This window comes from Pyrus communis, chromosome 1 (assembly GCF_963583255.1).
Source record: "Pyrus communis chromosome 1, drPyrComm1.1, whole genome shotgun sequence".
Classification (NCBI taxonomy): domain Eukaryota; kingdom Viridiplantae; phylum Streptophyta; class Magnoliopsida; order Rosales; family Rosaceae; genus Pyrus; species Pyrus communis.
Genome location: NC_084803.1, coordinates 22,483,595 through 22,499,856, shown reverse-complemented (window position 1 = coordinate 22,499,856; position 16,262 = coordinate 22,483,595). Strand labels below are relative to the sequence as shown.

The window sequence follows — 16,262 nt, the reverse complement described above, 5'->3', positions numbered from 1 at the left end:
AATAACCTCTTGTACACCCATGTCCTCCATCTGTATATTTCATGTCTTTTATCTTAAACTAATCCATTTATGAAGCAATATAATTTCCAATTGCGGTTAACTACGATTATTTGATGCAAAGAGGCTTCAGTTCAGTTTTGAGCATATATCCTAATAAATAAGGGTGCTACTTTGACTATTCCATACCTATTTTATTTTCAATTGCATTAAAAGTTGAGTTGTGGTTCTGTTTCATCATTGGAGTTGAGAGTCTAGAAAAAACTGAAACCAAAATTCGAACTAAAACTTGTAAAAACACAAAAAATAATTGTATACCTCATCTTCGTAATCATCATCGATATCGATTTCTTCTTCCATTGTGGTTTTTTTAACAAATAAAAGTATCTATAAAAAAATAAATAAATAAAAGTAGAGCGTATGTAATTGCCGTTAGAGAGAAGGGGAAACTTGATGAACACGTTCTTTTGAATCAAAACCCCTGGGTGTCCAATTTGGGATTAGTGTAATTTTCAGATTCTGAGGGGGTTTTTTGTTTAAATAAAATAAATTTGAATTAATTAAATGTATAATCACTGTGTGGAATCTTGTTAGTTAATCACAACTATATTGTTAACACTTAAATGAAAACTGTGTATATTGTGTCTTCCATAAACGAGAAAAAGTGTATTGTGTATAAGGTAGATGTCGTAGAAACAACATTTTTGTATAATAAGAGTAAGACCGTATACGATAGATGTTTTTCCTTCTTCTTCGATCTTCACAAAATAGAGTCTTTATAGCTTGGGCTCACCCTTGTGTATAAGGTAGATCTAGGTGAACAGAGATAACAAGATTACTCTCTCCCCTTTGAAGTTCACACTGAAGGATGCATATTAAAGAAGGAGCTCGAATGCTGTATCGTCACCCTTAACATTTATCTCACAATTTTCTTATCAAAAAAGTGCGAGGATTCGAATTTAGGACATCTTAGCGACTGAGCATCAAATCTAAAACCCCAAAAAATAACATGAAAATGTGCTGAGATCAGAATTGCACTATTACAATAAATTGATTAATAATAATCTATAATTACACATCTTCTAGCTTTGTAATAGCTAGACCCGATATATTGCTCATCAAGTGGAACCATCCCATCTCACATCAGGAAGCGTAACCTGCAAATGGCGTCTTGGTTCTTCATGTAAATGACACCCGTCATCAAAATTCTGCGAGTAGCTGACAGCATCGTGCTGAAACGACCTAGTTTTCGACCCGCATATGCTTCTGCCCCTATCACTCAACAACCTCCGAAGCAAGTTCCGCCATCTAGGGCTTCTTTTTCTTTGGCTGCAGCTGCGGATGCGAGCGTACTCCATTTCTTCTTGCACCGGAAAGCACGAAGGAGACATCAAACACCTGGAAAAAGATTTTCTGTGATGATCAATGACATCTCTCTCCATTAACCCTAATGAAACACAAGTAAATCTAACAGACTTTTGTTACTGTTAGGTTTTTGAAGAGCACGGAGAGAGAGAGAGAGAGAGAGAGAGAGAGAGAGAGAGAGAGAGAGAAAGAGAGAGAGTGGAGGGAGAGGACGAGACCTATCTGATATCTCTCTTTATAAAAGGTAACAATAATAATACTAAGTTTGTTGGATGTAAAATTATATTCTTGTTGCACCAGTTTTGTGGGGCTCATACATGTTTGCAGCTTGAAAATGAATATACAGACAGAAATCACTAGTCCAAAAAGCATATTTTCACACCAACCCTCTTAAAATATGCTTTGTTGATTGGTTATTTAAGCATATTTTTTATGTATGTAAAGATTTTGGTTGTTTTTATTAGAAGCGATATTTCACATTAATTTACATTATGAAGGAGAGAGGGAGAGAAGCGTTTGAACTCAGGATTCAAGAGTCAAGACGTAGTAAGTTGAATAACAACCCTATATCACCAAGACAATCCACCACTTGTGTGCTGAAATTCTCACCTACCCTCTTTCAAAATTGAAATTTTATCATTACTCTTACATAGCTAAGAAGGTTCATACCAAAATTAATGGGATCTTAGAACCTTCTAAAAACTTAAGATGCAATTTGATTAGATTCGATTATCGCCAAAGGCAAATCTAAACCACATTATTGCTAGCCTATTGTGAGCATAACCCACCCCTCTTCCCCTTAATGTAGATAATATCATTTGTAAAAAAATAAAAAATAAAATAAAAAAGGGGTTGAGGAATTGTTAAGTCCATTGTATCACTTGAGGTAAATCATGGAAGCAAATTAAAATTCCCTATTTATGCATCATTAGCTCTACTGACAGAAGAAAAAAAAAATGTATCATTTACTCCTAATTAATTTTAATTTTTAACTTTAATGGAAACAAATTGATTCAAAAACTTTAATATATGGAAATTATGTCAAAGTCAAATGTTAACAAGCATAATACCTCTTCGACTCAAATAATATACCTACGCCATAGGAGAAAAACAGATGATAAAATCAATCAAAACATGTTCAATTACTTAAGTAAAATGCTATGGCATTCTACCAAGCACTAATTAATAAGGCTCTAAAAGACGTTAGGTGCTAGTCAGGCGGTGGACTGGGGCCTAGCGCCTAGGCAGCTAGGCGGACCCCTAGGCAAATTTAAATAAATTTATTAGATATTGTATAAATACGTGTTTATTCATACTTAAAATACATAATTGTATTGGAATACATAAATTGTAAAATAAAATGATACATAGATTAAAGTGTTGTAGACCTATTTAACTGAGCTATCTAAGGAATAGAGAGAGAGGGGGCCGGCGGTAGCAAAAGGGAGAGGAGAGAGATTTAATTATGAGGTGTGTGTTGTATCACCCCTATTGTGCCTTTATTTATAGTAGTAGGATAGGTAAAAGCCTTACCCTTTTAGGATTACACCTCTTAATAGGTAATCAACTCCTAATAAGAATATAAGAGATATTCCTAGATCTACTAGGATTTACACAATCACATTCTTATTCTAAATATGACTGCAACAATCCCCCTTGAGTGTGTAAATACTCAACAAACCATCACATCAGATCTTCAGCAGATAAGGTAGACTAGTTGATGAAGTTATTGGCACAAAAGGTGAATGCGAGTCTCAAATTTAAAGAAAGTATGTGTTGATGCACAAAATCAGCGAGAACTTTGGTACAACAGAAAGTGTCAAGTTTGTGACCTTCGCTAGATTGCTCTGGTCATTAGTGTGGATAAGTATTTAAATGGATAGAGACAGGGAAGCAAACAACACAAGATGTACATAGTTCACCCAGATTGGCTACGTCCACAGAGTAGAGAAGTTCTCATTAGTTGATACATAGGTTCAAGCTCTCCTTTAGTGAGTTCTAGTGAATAGTTTAGTACAAATGACATTATAGATTATTGTGACAGAATGATCCCCTTTTATAGAAGAACGTTTCTAGCTTTGTTCTGACATTGACACATGTTGTGCTGTGATTGGCCTCTGATATCGACACGTGTTGCGCTGTGATTGGCCTCTGATATCGATACGTGTCAAGTTGTGATTGGCCTCCTGGTTGGAGGGAAACTCTTGTGGGTTCTTGACGGTATACTGTTAATCGATGTTCAGCAATTTTAGGATTGGTCAAGTATGGTACAAACGGTGCTCCCCTAAGTTCCCGAGTGAGGGAAACTCCTTGGTTGGGGACTTGCAAGATCCAAGCCATTGAGTAATCATAAAACTTCTAAGTACCGGAGCGTGATATCATTGTCATTTGCCTCTGCCCTATAGGTAGATGTGGCCTCTTCTCTGGAAGTACTTTTCCTTCATCCAAGAATGGTATCTTTAGCTGATGTTGACACATAAGGTAATGTATCATTTTCATTTGAAGCTTACTTGTAGTTTCAGGCTTGGTCAAGTGTGCTACAAACCCCATAGTAGGAGTCCTCCTAGTCTTTGAGCGAGGAGATCTACCGAAAGAGGTGACAGACAAGGTAAGCAATCAGAGTTCCAAGCAATCAGCCTTAGATCGGAAGCTTGATCTTGGGTTCTGGTTGATTGTTCTCCTTCTTCTTGTCTCTCATTCAGCACTAAAGACAAAGAAAATGACAGGAAGAAGAGATGATATGAGATACTCTTGTTTTTGGAGAAGACAGATGAATCGACACGTGCTTTGTTGTACTTGTTGACTTTCCAGAGGCATATTCTTGAACTGGGCTGGAGGGTTTTCTGGTTTCCTCCAGAGGAGTGAGCTGACTCAAGAATTTGAAGGTTAAAACAAGTCCGTCAAATCTGGAGTACGTTCGATCTTGATGATATGGGATACTTCTGTTGTTGACAAAGTAGTGGATGTGGTATGGCGAGGCTTTGTTCTTCAGTTACGGTGCTAGCAAAAGGTTGTTGAAGCTTCTCACTCTCTTCAATTAGAGTAACGATACTGAGCTTGGATTTGACTTAGACTCTTCCATCTGGATTGTGCGGTTCTACTGGAAGGGCATCGTGCTGTAGTGATCTGTTCTAGCTCGTCATTAAACTTTCTGCTTCAATCTTTTGTATAGCAGAAGTGGTACGCAACCTTTGCATTTAAATGGTCCTTCAGAGCACTACTTCTCAGCGACTCATCCATACTTGACGACTTCAGTGTAAACAGCCAATATTGTACCAACTGTTCTGAGGTATCTGCCGAAAGAATTCATGGCGTTGACAACAATTGAGGATGAGTACTCGAGAGCAATGCTAGGTAAGCAACCATGCAAAGGTTCCGGGCAATGAGTTCCATATCGGAAGTTTGATTTCAGGTTTCGACTGATTGCTTCATTCTCATTGTCTTGCATGTAAAAGCAAGGGCAAAGAAAAAGATAGGGAAAAAGCATGATATTAGATACTCTTGCTTTTGACCCTGATGATATGAGATACTCTTGCTCTAGCGTGGCTTGTTTGTAGAAGTATTATCGGGGAGGGGGGGAGAAGAAAACGGAGTATTTCGAGAGGGAAGATTGGGAATGCCCTTTCGGATGTGAGGATGGATTGAGCATTTTTTTTTTGGCAGGTCTGCTTGGCTATAGAGGATGGAGGTCGACATATATAGGAATTGTCTTAACAGCGAGTAGTAATGTTGTTCCTTTACCCTTCTCGGTCAAAGCAATGTAGTAGCTGTTGCAAGATTCACGTGTTTTAACTTTGTCAGAGCACTTTGAAAAAGTGGTCCGTGGTATCCAGAAAGCTGATATTGCGTGTGAAGATTGTAGACAAATTTTATCCAAGGAAATCTGGCTCTCGAAGTTCAGATAGCGGTGCCTCTTCGATTTTTGAGCAAGCAATCTTGTTGGGGATCTAGTTCTCGAGATTCAGAGAGCGGTGCCTCTTCGATTTCTGAGCAAGCAATCTTGTTGGGAGTGTTTTCTCAAATGTGAAGAAAGGTTAGACATTTTTGTAAGTCTGCTTTGCCATAGAGCACAGAGGTTGACACACATAAAAACTTTCCAGTTATCAAGCAGTGGTGCTATTCCTTTGCCCTTGTGGGTAATAATAGGGTAGCTGGACCTTCAAAATTTACGTGCCTTAACTTTGTCAGAGTTCTTTGGAAAAGTTATCCTTGGTATCCGAGGAACTGATGTCGCGTGTGAAGATTGCTAATAAATTTTACTCAGGAAAATCTGCTTCTCGAAATTCGGAGAGTGGTGCCTCTTCGATTTTTGAACAAACAGCTTTGTTGCCCTTTCTTTCGTAGGGGCACCAATTGTGTTCAAGAAGTACGTTCAGAGAGTTACTGCTTGTAAGAATTCCTCCCTTATTTTCGTACTTCTAAGATTTACTGTACCTTATTTTTTCTTCATCATTTCTGAAAATGTCTGGCTTGTCTAACCGTCGTTTGGACTTGAATGTTGTGGAAGAGGTAGCCATGTCTTCTCAAGATAACATATGTCACCCATCCTTTTTAACTCCTACTAGTCCCCTTACCATTAAGGACTCTGTGATGAAGAATGACATAACCGCTACGGTGGTGGCCAAGAATCTTCTCATTCCCAAAGACAGTAGACTACTTTCCAAATAGTCCGATGAGTTGGCTATTAAGGATTCTCTGGCTCTCAGTGTTCAGTGTGCGGGTTTTGTGTCTAATATGGCCCAACGCCTATTTGCTCGAACCCGTCAAGTTGAATTGTTGGCAGCTAAAGTGATAAGTCTCAAACAGGAGATCAGAGGGCTTAAGCACGAGAATAAACAGTTGCACAGGCTCGTACATAGCTATGCTACAACCATGAAGAGAAAGCTTGACCAGTTACAGGAATTTGAGGATCAGATTTTAAATGATTATCAGAGGGTTTGTGAGTTTGTTTGAAAGACATTTATTGCCTTCGTTCTCTGGGGCTGTACCACATATTGAGGCTCTAAATGATCAAACTATGGTGCCTCCTTTTTCTGGGGTTATGCCCAGTACTAACTGGTGCCTCTTGTTTCTGGGGCTTTGCCGAGTGCTGAGACTTCTTCTGAACAACCTTTGCGAAGGCGCCCTCCTGTTTGTTTGTTTTGATTCATGTGTATGCACGTATTTGTAATTTTATCAAAGATCTCAATAAATAAGCTTTACTTCATTCAATGTGTTGTGTTAAATACACTAAGGTATCCTTCACTGAGTTCTTTGAATTTTTTATTTTGTTGAAGTTTACATGTTGAAACTTCATAGGTGGACCCTGTAAGTTGAAGTAGTGCTCCCTTAATTTCCCGAGTGAGGAAAACTTCTCGGTTGGGGACTTGAAAAATCCAAGTCACTGAGTAGTTGCGAAACTTTCGAGTACCAAGGTGTAGTGGTATATGGTAGAAGTCCCCCAAGTCTCTGGGCGAGGATAGTTGTTGAGGGAGGTGTCTTGGTAGTGGCCAAGTTATCAAAGTAATGAAGCTTTGTTTTTGTGTCACACCCTCCTTAAAAAATAAGACCCAAGGTTTCATCCCTTTGCCTGTGTCTTCTTCTTCATTTCTTTTGCTTTTTCTCATTATTTCACTGCTCACTTTTTTTATTTTCTGCTTTTAGCTTTTCTTTTGTCTTGCCTTTCCCTTCTTTGGTGGAATTGCTTTTCATTTCCACTAACAACCTGAGTTGCTACAGTCATGTTGAAGGAAATGTGGATGAGGGAGTCGACGTAGGGGGAGCGGTAGCTTTTCAATATAACACCATCCTCTGTAGCTCGAATTGCAAAGTCGTCTTCATGAAAGTTGCTCCTTAACTCGTGAACTACAATATATCCAAATTTGAGATCTATCGGAGCAATACAACTCCAGAAATCCAGGTATGATAAGTGACTGTTCATTTTTTTTCTGGCAACCCGTCAGACCTGTTGTGGGCTTCGAAACTCCATTTTCTCTTGTTCAGATCAACATACTTTCTTCATCGAAGTTGTTCCTCATCCTTTCTTCTATAACATATCAAAAATTCAGAACAAAATAACTTTTAAATATTTCCAGATCTTCGAAACACTACGGCAGCTTTGAAGTCTGCAGAAATCCGACCGTCATGTTTGGAGCTTCAATACTCTAACTTCCGTGGCTTAAACAGAAACAGTTCCTTCTTGAAAGTTGTTCATCTGCTCAAGGACTATAAGGCATCCAAAATTCAGCTCCATTGAAGAAGAGCAGAAGTTGCAAAAATTTGATAGATAAAAGGAGACGGAAGAGGGAGAGAGAGAAAGAGGCTGCTTGGGTTGGATTTCTAGTTTGGGGGGGATTCCAATTTTTGTAGCACCTTCATTACTAGTGGATTTCTTGGACTTTTGTTCACCATTAAATGTGGAACTTTGACTTGTTATTTACTCTACTATAATATGTTTGGAAACATATATAAGTATATAGGTAAGGTGTATTGGTTGTGGGTTTTTGTTTGGGTATATAGCTTGAATGGTTGAAGCTATCTTAGGACACCAAACTTGATTTAGCTTCACACTATCTTGATCAAGAGTGTGTGAAACTTTTGACATTTGTAGTTGCTCTCCATTTGTTGAAGCTTTGTAGGTGAAGCTTTGTGGTTGAAGCTTTGTAGTTGAAGCTTTGTGGTTGAAGGTTGAAGCTTTGCAGGTGAAGCTTTGTGGTTGAAGCTTTGTAGGTGAAGCTTTGTGGTTGAAGCTTTATAGGTGAAGCTTTGTGGGTGAAGCTTTGTGTTGGTCACCATAAATTGGTTTTGCTTCACACTATCTTAATCAAGAGTGTGTGAGGCTTTTGACATTTGTTGTTGCCCTTCATTTGTTGAAGCTTTTGTTGGCACCATAAATTGGTTTTGCTTCACACTATCTTGATCAAGAGTGTGTGAAGTTTTTGAGAATTGTAGTTGTCTTCCATTGATGAAGTTGTTGTGTTCCCTCTCCTTTTTTTTTTTTTTGTTTTTTGTTTTGGAGTCAAGGAACTGAAAATTTGAAGTTTGACACTCCCTAACTTGTGTGGAAGTTTGAAGACTTTCCATGTGGGGCTTTCTCATGGTTTGAATTTGAATTTTGAATTTCTTTTATCCTGTTGAACTTATATAAGAAGGATAAGTTTCCATTCTTTACCTTGCCTTCATTTGCTCATTTTGTAGTAATTTTTTAAGGTAGAGTGTTCTCTAGTTAAGAGGGATTCCAGCATTGCTTTGCACCATCTTCAGGTTGGTAGTCTTCTCCACTAGATCGCATGCTTTCATTCTTGTTGAATTGTTTAAGTGTTCATGTATTTAGTTGAGAACATGATGAACTAGTTGAGCTTTTCTTCATGCCCTAGGAACTTCCTTATGTTTAGATCTTTAATGTAGTGATAGAGTTTGTTTCTGTTTGTTGTAGATGTTAGAGTCTAGAAGTTCTAGTGATGAAGGCTCCCCTAGCTCTAGCTCTAGGTTTGAGCTTGCAATGTTGGAGTCTTCAGGGCCTTTGTTGGAGTCGTACAAAAGAAACATGGGATGATCTTCGCAATTGTCAAACCTTAGCCAATATTGGTTCTTGCTCCTCCATGTTAGTAGGTGAGGGGGTTGTTTTTGACGCCATACCCATATTTCGCTCTGAGTTCGTAGCGGACCATTTAGAGAAAAATTTGTTAGATAGCGAAAAGCAGCTTGAGGCCCTAAGGCAGTCATGTAGTATCCCCGGCAGTGTAGGAATGTGTTTGGTACATCCTGAAGAATTGCCCTCTGAACCACCCAAGGGTCATGTTATGTTCTAGACCCAAATTTTATTAACCTTAGGGGTGAAGCTGCCTTTGTACCCGTGGTTGCAACGGATGTTATCTTTCATTGGATATGCGCCTGGGCAACTCAATCTTCGTTTTTGGGATACCTTGATCGGGTTTTATATTATTTGGATGGAATATGGATTAGGTGAGCTTTCCTTCCATCAGTGGTGCTACTGTTATAAGATGCGCCCGGTGAAAGCGTGCCCTGGGTATGCCGAGTGTGCATGTCGGAGTGAGAGATAACGTATTGTCTTTGGTAAGAAAAATGAGTACTGCACTTGGAAAAACCGTTGGTGTTTTCTTTATAATGATTAGGAACATGTTAGGGTTGTCACACCTGAGTGATGTGTCTCTACCCACTTCCAGATTGTAGGTTGTAATGTATCCATTGTTTGCATTATTTGCTATTTGTTGTGATTTCTTCTTGCGTCTAACATTTTCCTTCATGCAGTGACGTGAGGTACTATCAAATTGTCCGGACGGGAGCTGGCTAATGTAAAGAAGGTATTAAGGGTGCCTAAGGAGGATAGACATTTAGGCAAGCTACGACCTTTGTTTCAAAAGTACGGTTTCCAGCTCCAAATGTCGGAGTGCCAGAGACGAGCAAGTAAGTTGTATCTTTCATTTCGCCCTCTCTTTCTTTTAAAAAGTTGCATTCCCTACTTTGATTTTTCTTGTTCAGTGGAGAAAGTGAGCAAGAAAGGGGGGGACGAAAACCAAGAAAGGGAAAACACCCATGTTAGTTCCCGTAGACGACATTTTGTTTCACAAGGGAGCTCGTAAGAACCGGGTGAGGCTAGCCCCTAGACCTAAGTCACAAGATGAGGTCCTCAAGATTACTGCCTCAAAGAAAGCTGAAGCTGAGGCTATCGGGTATGCTGCTGCCGTAGATGTAGGGGAGGAGAAACGAATGTTGCCTCCTTTTCCTACCATCGATCCCATCTTTCCTCCAACCATAGAAGACACTGACCAAGAAGGTGGCCCTAGCTCCAGCCGTAAGAGAAAGTATCAAGAAGAGGTTGGCAACATCTATTGGAAGAATTTGAAAGTTGCCATGCAGCCAAGTAGTTTTAGGTATGTCAATAATTGCCTGGCAGGACGCTGATCCACTGTTGACGAGCTTGGCAAGTCGTTAGATAAGAACGAATCAAATCGTAACCGGATGATAAGATTATCTTCTTATGTAAGTGTTACTCTTTTATTTCTTTACTTTCTCCCCTCTTTTTCCTGGTAGTGACAATCATCTTGTCATGTAGGTCATGATTGAGTACAACGACAAATTACGAAAGGTCGAGCAGTACAAGGCAAAGTTTAAAGAGAATAACCAGCTTGTGAATGACGCCAGAAAAACGAGCAAAACTTTGGCTGAGGCCATCCGCCTCAAAGATCAAAACTTTGAGAGTTTGAAGAGGCGAAATGGTGAGAATGTGAGCTCAAGAAACAACTGGAGGGGACTAAGAAACAGTTAGAGACAACTATCCTCGAAGTTTCCAAGGTTAAATGGGAGTTGGATAGTGTCTTGGTTGAAGTTTCTAGGCTAAAGAGGAGTATCCCAACTGAGAGGAACGTTGCCATGCAGGAGTTCTTAGGTTCCCAGGCCTTTCACAATGCCTTTAGACCTCACTGCATCCGAGCGGCTAATTTTGAGAAAAGGAAATGGATGGCCGTCCTTGAGCGTTTCGATAATGAAAGCATTATTCGAAAGTATTGTGATGAGATGGATGAGTACCGACAAAGAGGTGAAGCCTTCGTCCTCGCAGTTGATCCTAGTAGTGAGGATGACTCTGATAATGAGGCTAGTGTCGGTGAGCAGTCTCGGGAGAGTGAGGATGGTTCTGGAGATGCCGAGGATGGTGGTGATGGCGATGGGGTTGAAACACAAAGTGATATTGTTAGGGGTTCGGCCTCAGATGAGGATGACTCATAATGCCCTCTTTTTCTGCATGTACTCTGAATGTACTAGTTTATTGTTTATGTGGCATGTGCCATGTTGTAAGCCTGAGGGTTTTTTGTTTATGTATGTTTACAACCTTGTATTATGCGTTTTGATGTTAATTGCCAAGTATTTGTACTATCATTAATGAATGTTTGGCTATGTTTGGATAAGTCCCTTGTTTGGATATAAGCCATGACTTGGGTATGATTGAACGAATATACAGTAGAGCTATTCATTATTTGTAAAGTCTTGTTGACATATACTTAGAGTTTATTTCATGTTGGAAGCACTCGTGTTGAGGTTTCAAACCTGAGCGTTTCAGTAATAGGGATGTAAGAGAGTTAGGACCAAGTTGTCTAAATCACCTCTTTATTGAATTGATACCAAATGGCCTTCATTACATAGGATGCCAAATGGCTGTAGCTCAACACTTGTACAATGTGAGTCTACTTGTAATAGTACTTCAAGTGATTAGCGTTTCATGGATAGCTAAGGGTCTTGCCATCGGAGCTCTTGAGCTTGTAGGAGCTAGGGCGACTGATGCTAATAACTTCAAACGGTCTATCCCAATTTGGGCTGAGCATGCCTTCGCTTGGGACTCTGTCGCAGAGTAGTCTTTTCTTCAATACCTAGTCCTCCACTTTGAAAAAGTGAGGTTTAACCCTTGAGTCGTAGTCGTTGGAGATATGCTATTTGTAGGCGACATTCCCAAAGTGAGCCTGGTTTATGTGTTCCTCGACTAGATCCAAGTTAAGGGTAAATTGTTTGTCATTTTCACTTTGCATATAGTTTTGGACTTGAAACGTTGCTTACTCAAGTTCAACTGGGACAACGGCCTCTGTACCAAAGGCAAGTAAGAATGAAGTTTCTTTTATTGAAGTTCGATATGAAGTGTGGTATGACCAAAGAACTTGGGGTACAAATTCTGGCCAACAACCTAGAGCTTTATCCAAGCTGGTTTTCAAAGTGCGTTTGATTATTTGGTTGACGGCCTCGACTTGTCCATTAGATTGAGGACGGGCTGGGGAGACTAAACATAAGTTGATGTTGAACTTAGAACAGAACATCCTAAACTTCTTGTTGTCGAATTGTCGCTCATTATCCGTGACTATCGCATTGGGAATGCCAAATCTGCAAGGATGTTCTTCCATACGAAGTCTTCTATTTTTGCCTCAGTAATGGTTGCTAAGGGTTCTACTTCGGCCCACTTTGTGAAGTAGTCAACTGCAACAATTGCATAACAGAACTTGCCTTTCCCTGCGGGTATTGGGCAGATCAAATCAAGTCCCCATTGGGCGAAGGGCCAAGGGCTGATCATAGGAGTAAAAAGCTCAGAAGGGGAGTAATGAATAGTTACATAGCGTTGACATTTATCACATGAGCGGGATATTCTGATGGCATCTTGGTGGAGTGTTGGCCAGTAATATCCTTGGCAAAAAGCCTTGTGTGTTAGGGATCGAGATCCAACATGATCTCCGCAGACTTCTTCATGTATTTCCCGAAGGACAATTTTTGCTTCTGCATGTGTAAGGCACCGTAAGTATGGTAAGTTAAAACCTCGCTTGTAGAGTTGGTCATTAATGATCAGGTAACGAGTGGACTTGTATCGAATCTGCTTAGCTTGGACTTTATCATTTGGGAGCGTGCCATGAGCAAGGAATTTATAAATCGGGGTGATCCAACTATCCCCCTGTTGTAAGTTGCACACTTCTGCAGCCATAGTGCTTGGTGCTGCCAACAATTCGACATGAATTTTTCTCCTAATCTTGTCTTCTACTGCTAAGGCAAGGCGAGCCAAAGCGTCTACATGAATGTTTGTCGTTCAAGGGACTTGGGTGATCTGGTAATGGAAGTGCTTAAGCAAAAGCTGTGCCATGGAGTTATCTTTAGCATCAAAGTTGTTCGTGAACTAGTTAACCACCAATTAGGAGTCACTGAAGATATCAATTTGTTTAACTCCAAGGTGTTTGGCTAAACGTAAACCTGCTAAAAGGGCCTCATACTCAGCCTCATTGTTTGACGCCTTGAATTTGAAGTGAAGAGCATACTCCATTGTCACTTTGTCGGGGGTAGTCAGGACTAGTCCTGCTTCATAACCTTGTTGGTTAGATGAGCCATCAACATATAGAGTCCATACTGGGAGTGTTGGTTCTACCTTCCGAGCTTCTGGGGGTAATGAAGCCACTGCCTCAGGTGTAGGAGAAATGTCAACAGGATAAGTGAATTCGGCGATGAAATCTGCAACTGCTTGGCCCTTCTCAGCTGGCTTTGGGTGGTAGGAAATGTCAAACTCTCCAAGTGCTATCACCCATTTGGTCAGTCGCCCTGAAGTGTCAGGACTCTAAAGTATTTGTCGAAAGGGGAAGCACAATGATGGAGTGTGCTTAGAAGTAGGGGCGAAGTTTCCGAGCAAACATGACTAATGCTAGAGCTAATTTCTCACTGTTGGAGTATCCTGTCTCCACACCTTGTAGAGCCTTGCTAGCGTAGTAGACAGGTCGTTCGATATTACCATCCTTACGAATGAGGACAAAACTAATTGTTGAAGCTGAGACAGACAGATAGACAATTAGGGTGTCGCCAACTTCAAGTTTGGAAAGTAGAGGGGCTTTACTCATGTACTCATTGAGGTTCTTAAATGTTTTGGCACATTTATCAGTCCACGTAATGTACTTCTTACTTCCTTTGAGTGCTTTGAAAAAATGAGCGCATTTGTCCATGGCTTTAAAGACAAACCTGGTCAAGGCTGCCACCTTGCCAGTAAGGCTTTGAATGTCTTTTGAAGTTATTGGTTCTTTCATGTCAATGATTGCTTTGATCTTTTCGGGGTTAGCTTCAATGACTCGTTGGCTAATCATGAAGCCCAAAAATTTTCCAGAGCCCACACCGAAAGCGCATTTGTTGGGGTTCAACTTCATTCAATACTTCTTCAGGATGGAGAAGGTTTCAGACAGGTTGGCGATGTGTTGGTCAGCATGTTTGCTTTTGATTAACATATCATCAACATAAACTTCCATGTTCTTCCTAATATGTTCAGCGAACATTGAATTGACTAATCTCTGATCTCGTGCCTGCATTCTTTAGGTCAAATGGCATGACTTTATAGCAATATAGTCCTCTGTTAGTAGTGAAGGTCGTGTGTTCTTGGTCCGAAGGGTTTATGAGGATTTGGTTGTACCGTGAGTAAGCATCCATAAAGCTCAAGAGTTCACACCCTGCTGTAGAGTCTATAAGTCTATCAATGAATGGAAGGGGAAAGTTATCCTTCGGACATCCTTTGTTTAAGTAGGTGTAGTCGACACACATTCTCCACGAGATCTTTTGAAGTAAAAGGCTTTCCTTGGTCGGATTTTTCTTAATAAGGACCACATTTGCTACCCATGTTGGATAATTGACCTCATGGACGAAGCCTATGTTTTTGAGTTTTTCAACTTCTGCCTTCATTGCCTCGTATCGTTCAGCTTCATAAGATCTTCGCTTCTGTCTCACCGCTTGGTCTTGGGATCAATACTCAAGCGATGATAGATGATATCGAGAGAGATGTTTGGCATGTCTTCGTATGACCAGGCAAAGACTTCAGTGTGTTCTTGTAAAAAGGAAATCAATGCCAGCCGAAGGGGTGGTGACAAAGTGGCGCCAATCTTCATTATGCGGTCCGGATAATCTTTTGAGATAGAGACATTCTCCAATTCTTCAGCAGGTTGTGCTTGTTGGGTGAAGGGGTCATCTCGATGATCGTCGAGTTGACTATTACCATCATGGAGATCCAAGTTGGCTCTGTTCAAGCTGGTCTTTATAACTTGGTCATGTATAGAAAATGTTTCTTTGGGCACAAGAAAGTGTTGTTGTTTGACTGAAGTGTTGTAACACGATCGTGCACTCAGTTGATTTCCTCTGAAATAACCGTTTCCATAAGGGGTTGGAAATTTCATCAACAATATATGTGTAGATACCATGGCCTTGAGATTATTGATACCCGTGCATCTAAAGATGACGTTGTATGCTGTTGGGCAGTTAACCACCAGGAAGTTAGTGGTGATGGTGGCTGTGTAAGGCCCTGTATCGATGGTGAAGGGTAAATGTATGCTCACTAAAGGTTGCACGACATCACCGAAAAAGCTTATCAGATGAGAAACTGAGTGATCGAGCAAGTGTACAGCTACATTAAGTGCTTTGAAAGCTTTAGCAAACATATTATTGACCAAAGCCCCCGTGTCTACCAGGATTCGTCGTACATCAAAGTTGGCTATCTGAACCTCCACGATCAGTGGGTCGTTGTGAGGGTAGGTGATACCTCTTTCTTCCTTAGGGTAGAACCATATTGGATCCCAGTTAGGCTTTTGATACTTGCCTCCCCTGATGTCATCTACGTGAAACACTTGGTGGTCAGGCCTCAAAGTTCGTTCACTGTTTTTCATGGCCCTGTTGAAAGATTCAGATACGGGTGTGCAGCCGCTTATGGAATATATCACATTCACTTGGCGTTGGTTACGGTTATCCTTTGGAGGGTGAATGAGGAATTGATCAATTTTTCCTTCACGTGCTAAAGCTTCAATATGATCATGGAGGGTGATACACTTTTCGCCATCATGGCCGTTATACTCGTGGTAGCAACAAAACACACCCGTGTTCATCATGGATTTGTAATCCGGCTGCCTCGGCTTTGGCTTTGGTATCAGGTAAGCTATACTGGGGTAAATGGCCGCGCATGTGGCGTTCAAAGGTGTGTACATCTCATACCTTGGGGTAGGGCCTGTCTTGACACGTGTTTGGTCCACTGCGTTAACTGCCTGGGGCGAGCATTATTGTGGCGATACCCTTGGTTATCGCAATAGTGCCCCCTCACTCTTCTTACTAAAATGAGACTGATGAGGATGAAAATCTTTCCTCTTGCCCTGAGATTGATATGTCTGTTGTCTTGGCGAAGCATTAAGTAAGGCAAGAAGGGGTGCTGTTGCCGTTTGGAAGGTTGAGGTTTTCTCATTTGGTTGAATCTGGCTTCCACTCCCCATTTGCTGATAAAGGATGGTTGTAGGGAGTTTCCTTTAATATGTCCTTGCCTCGGCGGAAGCATAGTTGTAAGCATGCGCCATCACTTCAGAGTAAGTCTTCCAAGTGTTGGCATTGATCATGTACTTGAAGAAACAGTCGCGTAGGCCTGCCGG

General features: G+C 40.6%; 1 protein-coding gene across 1 annotated transcript; it reads right to left on the bottom strand.

Annotated features, from left to right (window-relative positions):
• Positions 1-965: 965 nt before the first annotated feature.
• LOC137732705 (uncharacterized) lies at positions 966-1,511 on the bottom strand. Its single transcript, XM_068471996.1, has one exon. It carries the CDS (start codon positions 1,437-1,439, stop codon positions 1,116-1,118), a length of 324 nt encoding a protein of 107 aa, XP_068328097.1. The 5' UTR covers positions 1,440-1,511; the 3' UTR covers positions 966-1,115.
• Positions 1,512-16,262: the final 14,751 nt, after the last annotated feature.

What these genes read in the sequence shown, in the direction of transcription:
- LOC137732705 (XM_068471996.1), bottom strand. Translation starts at nt 1,439, where the DNA reads ATGGAGAGAGATGTCATTGATCATCACAGAAAATCTTTTTCCAGGTGT.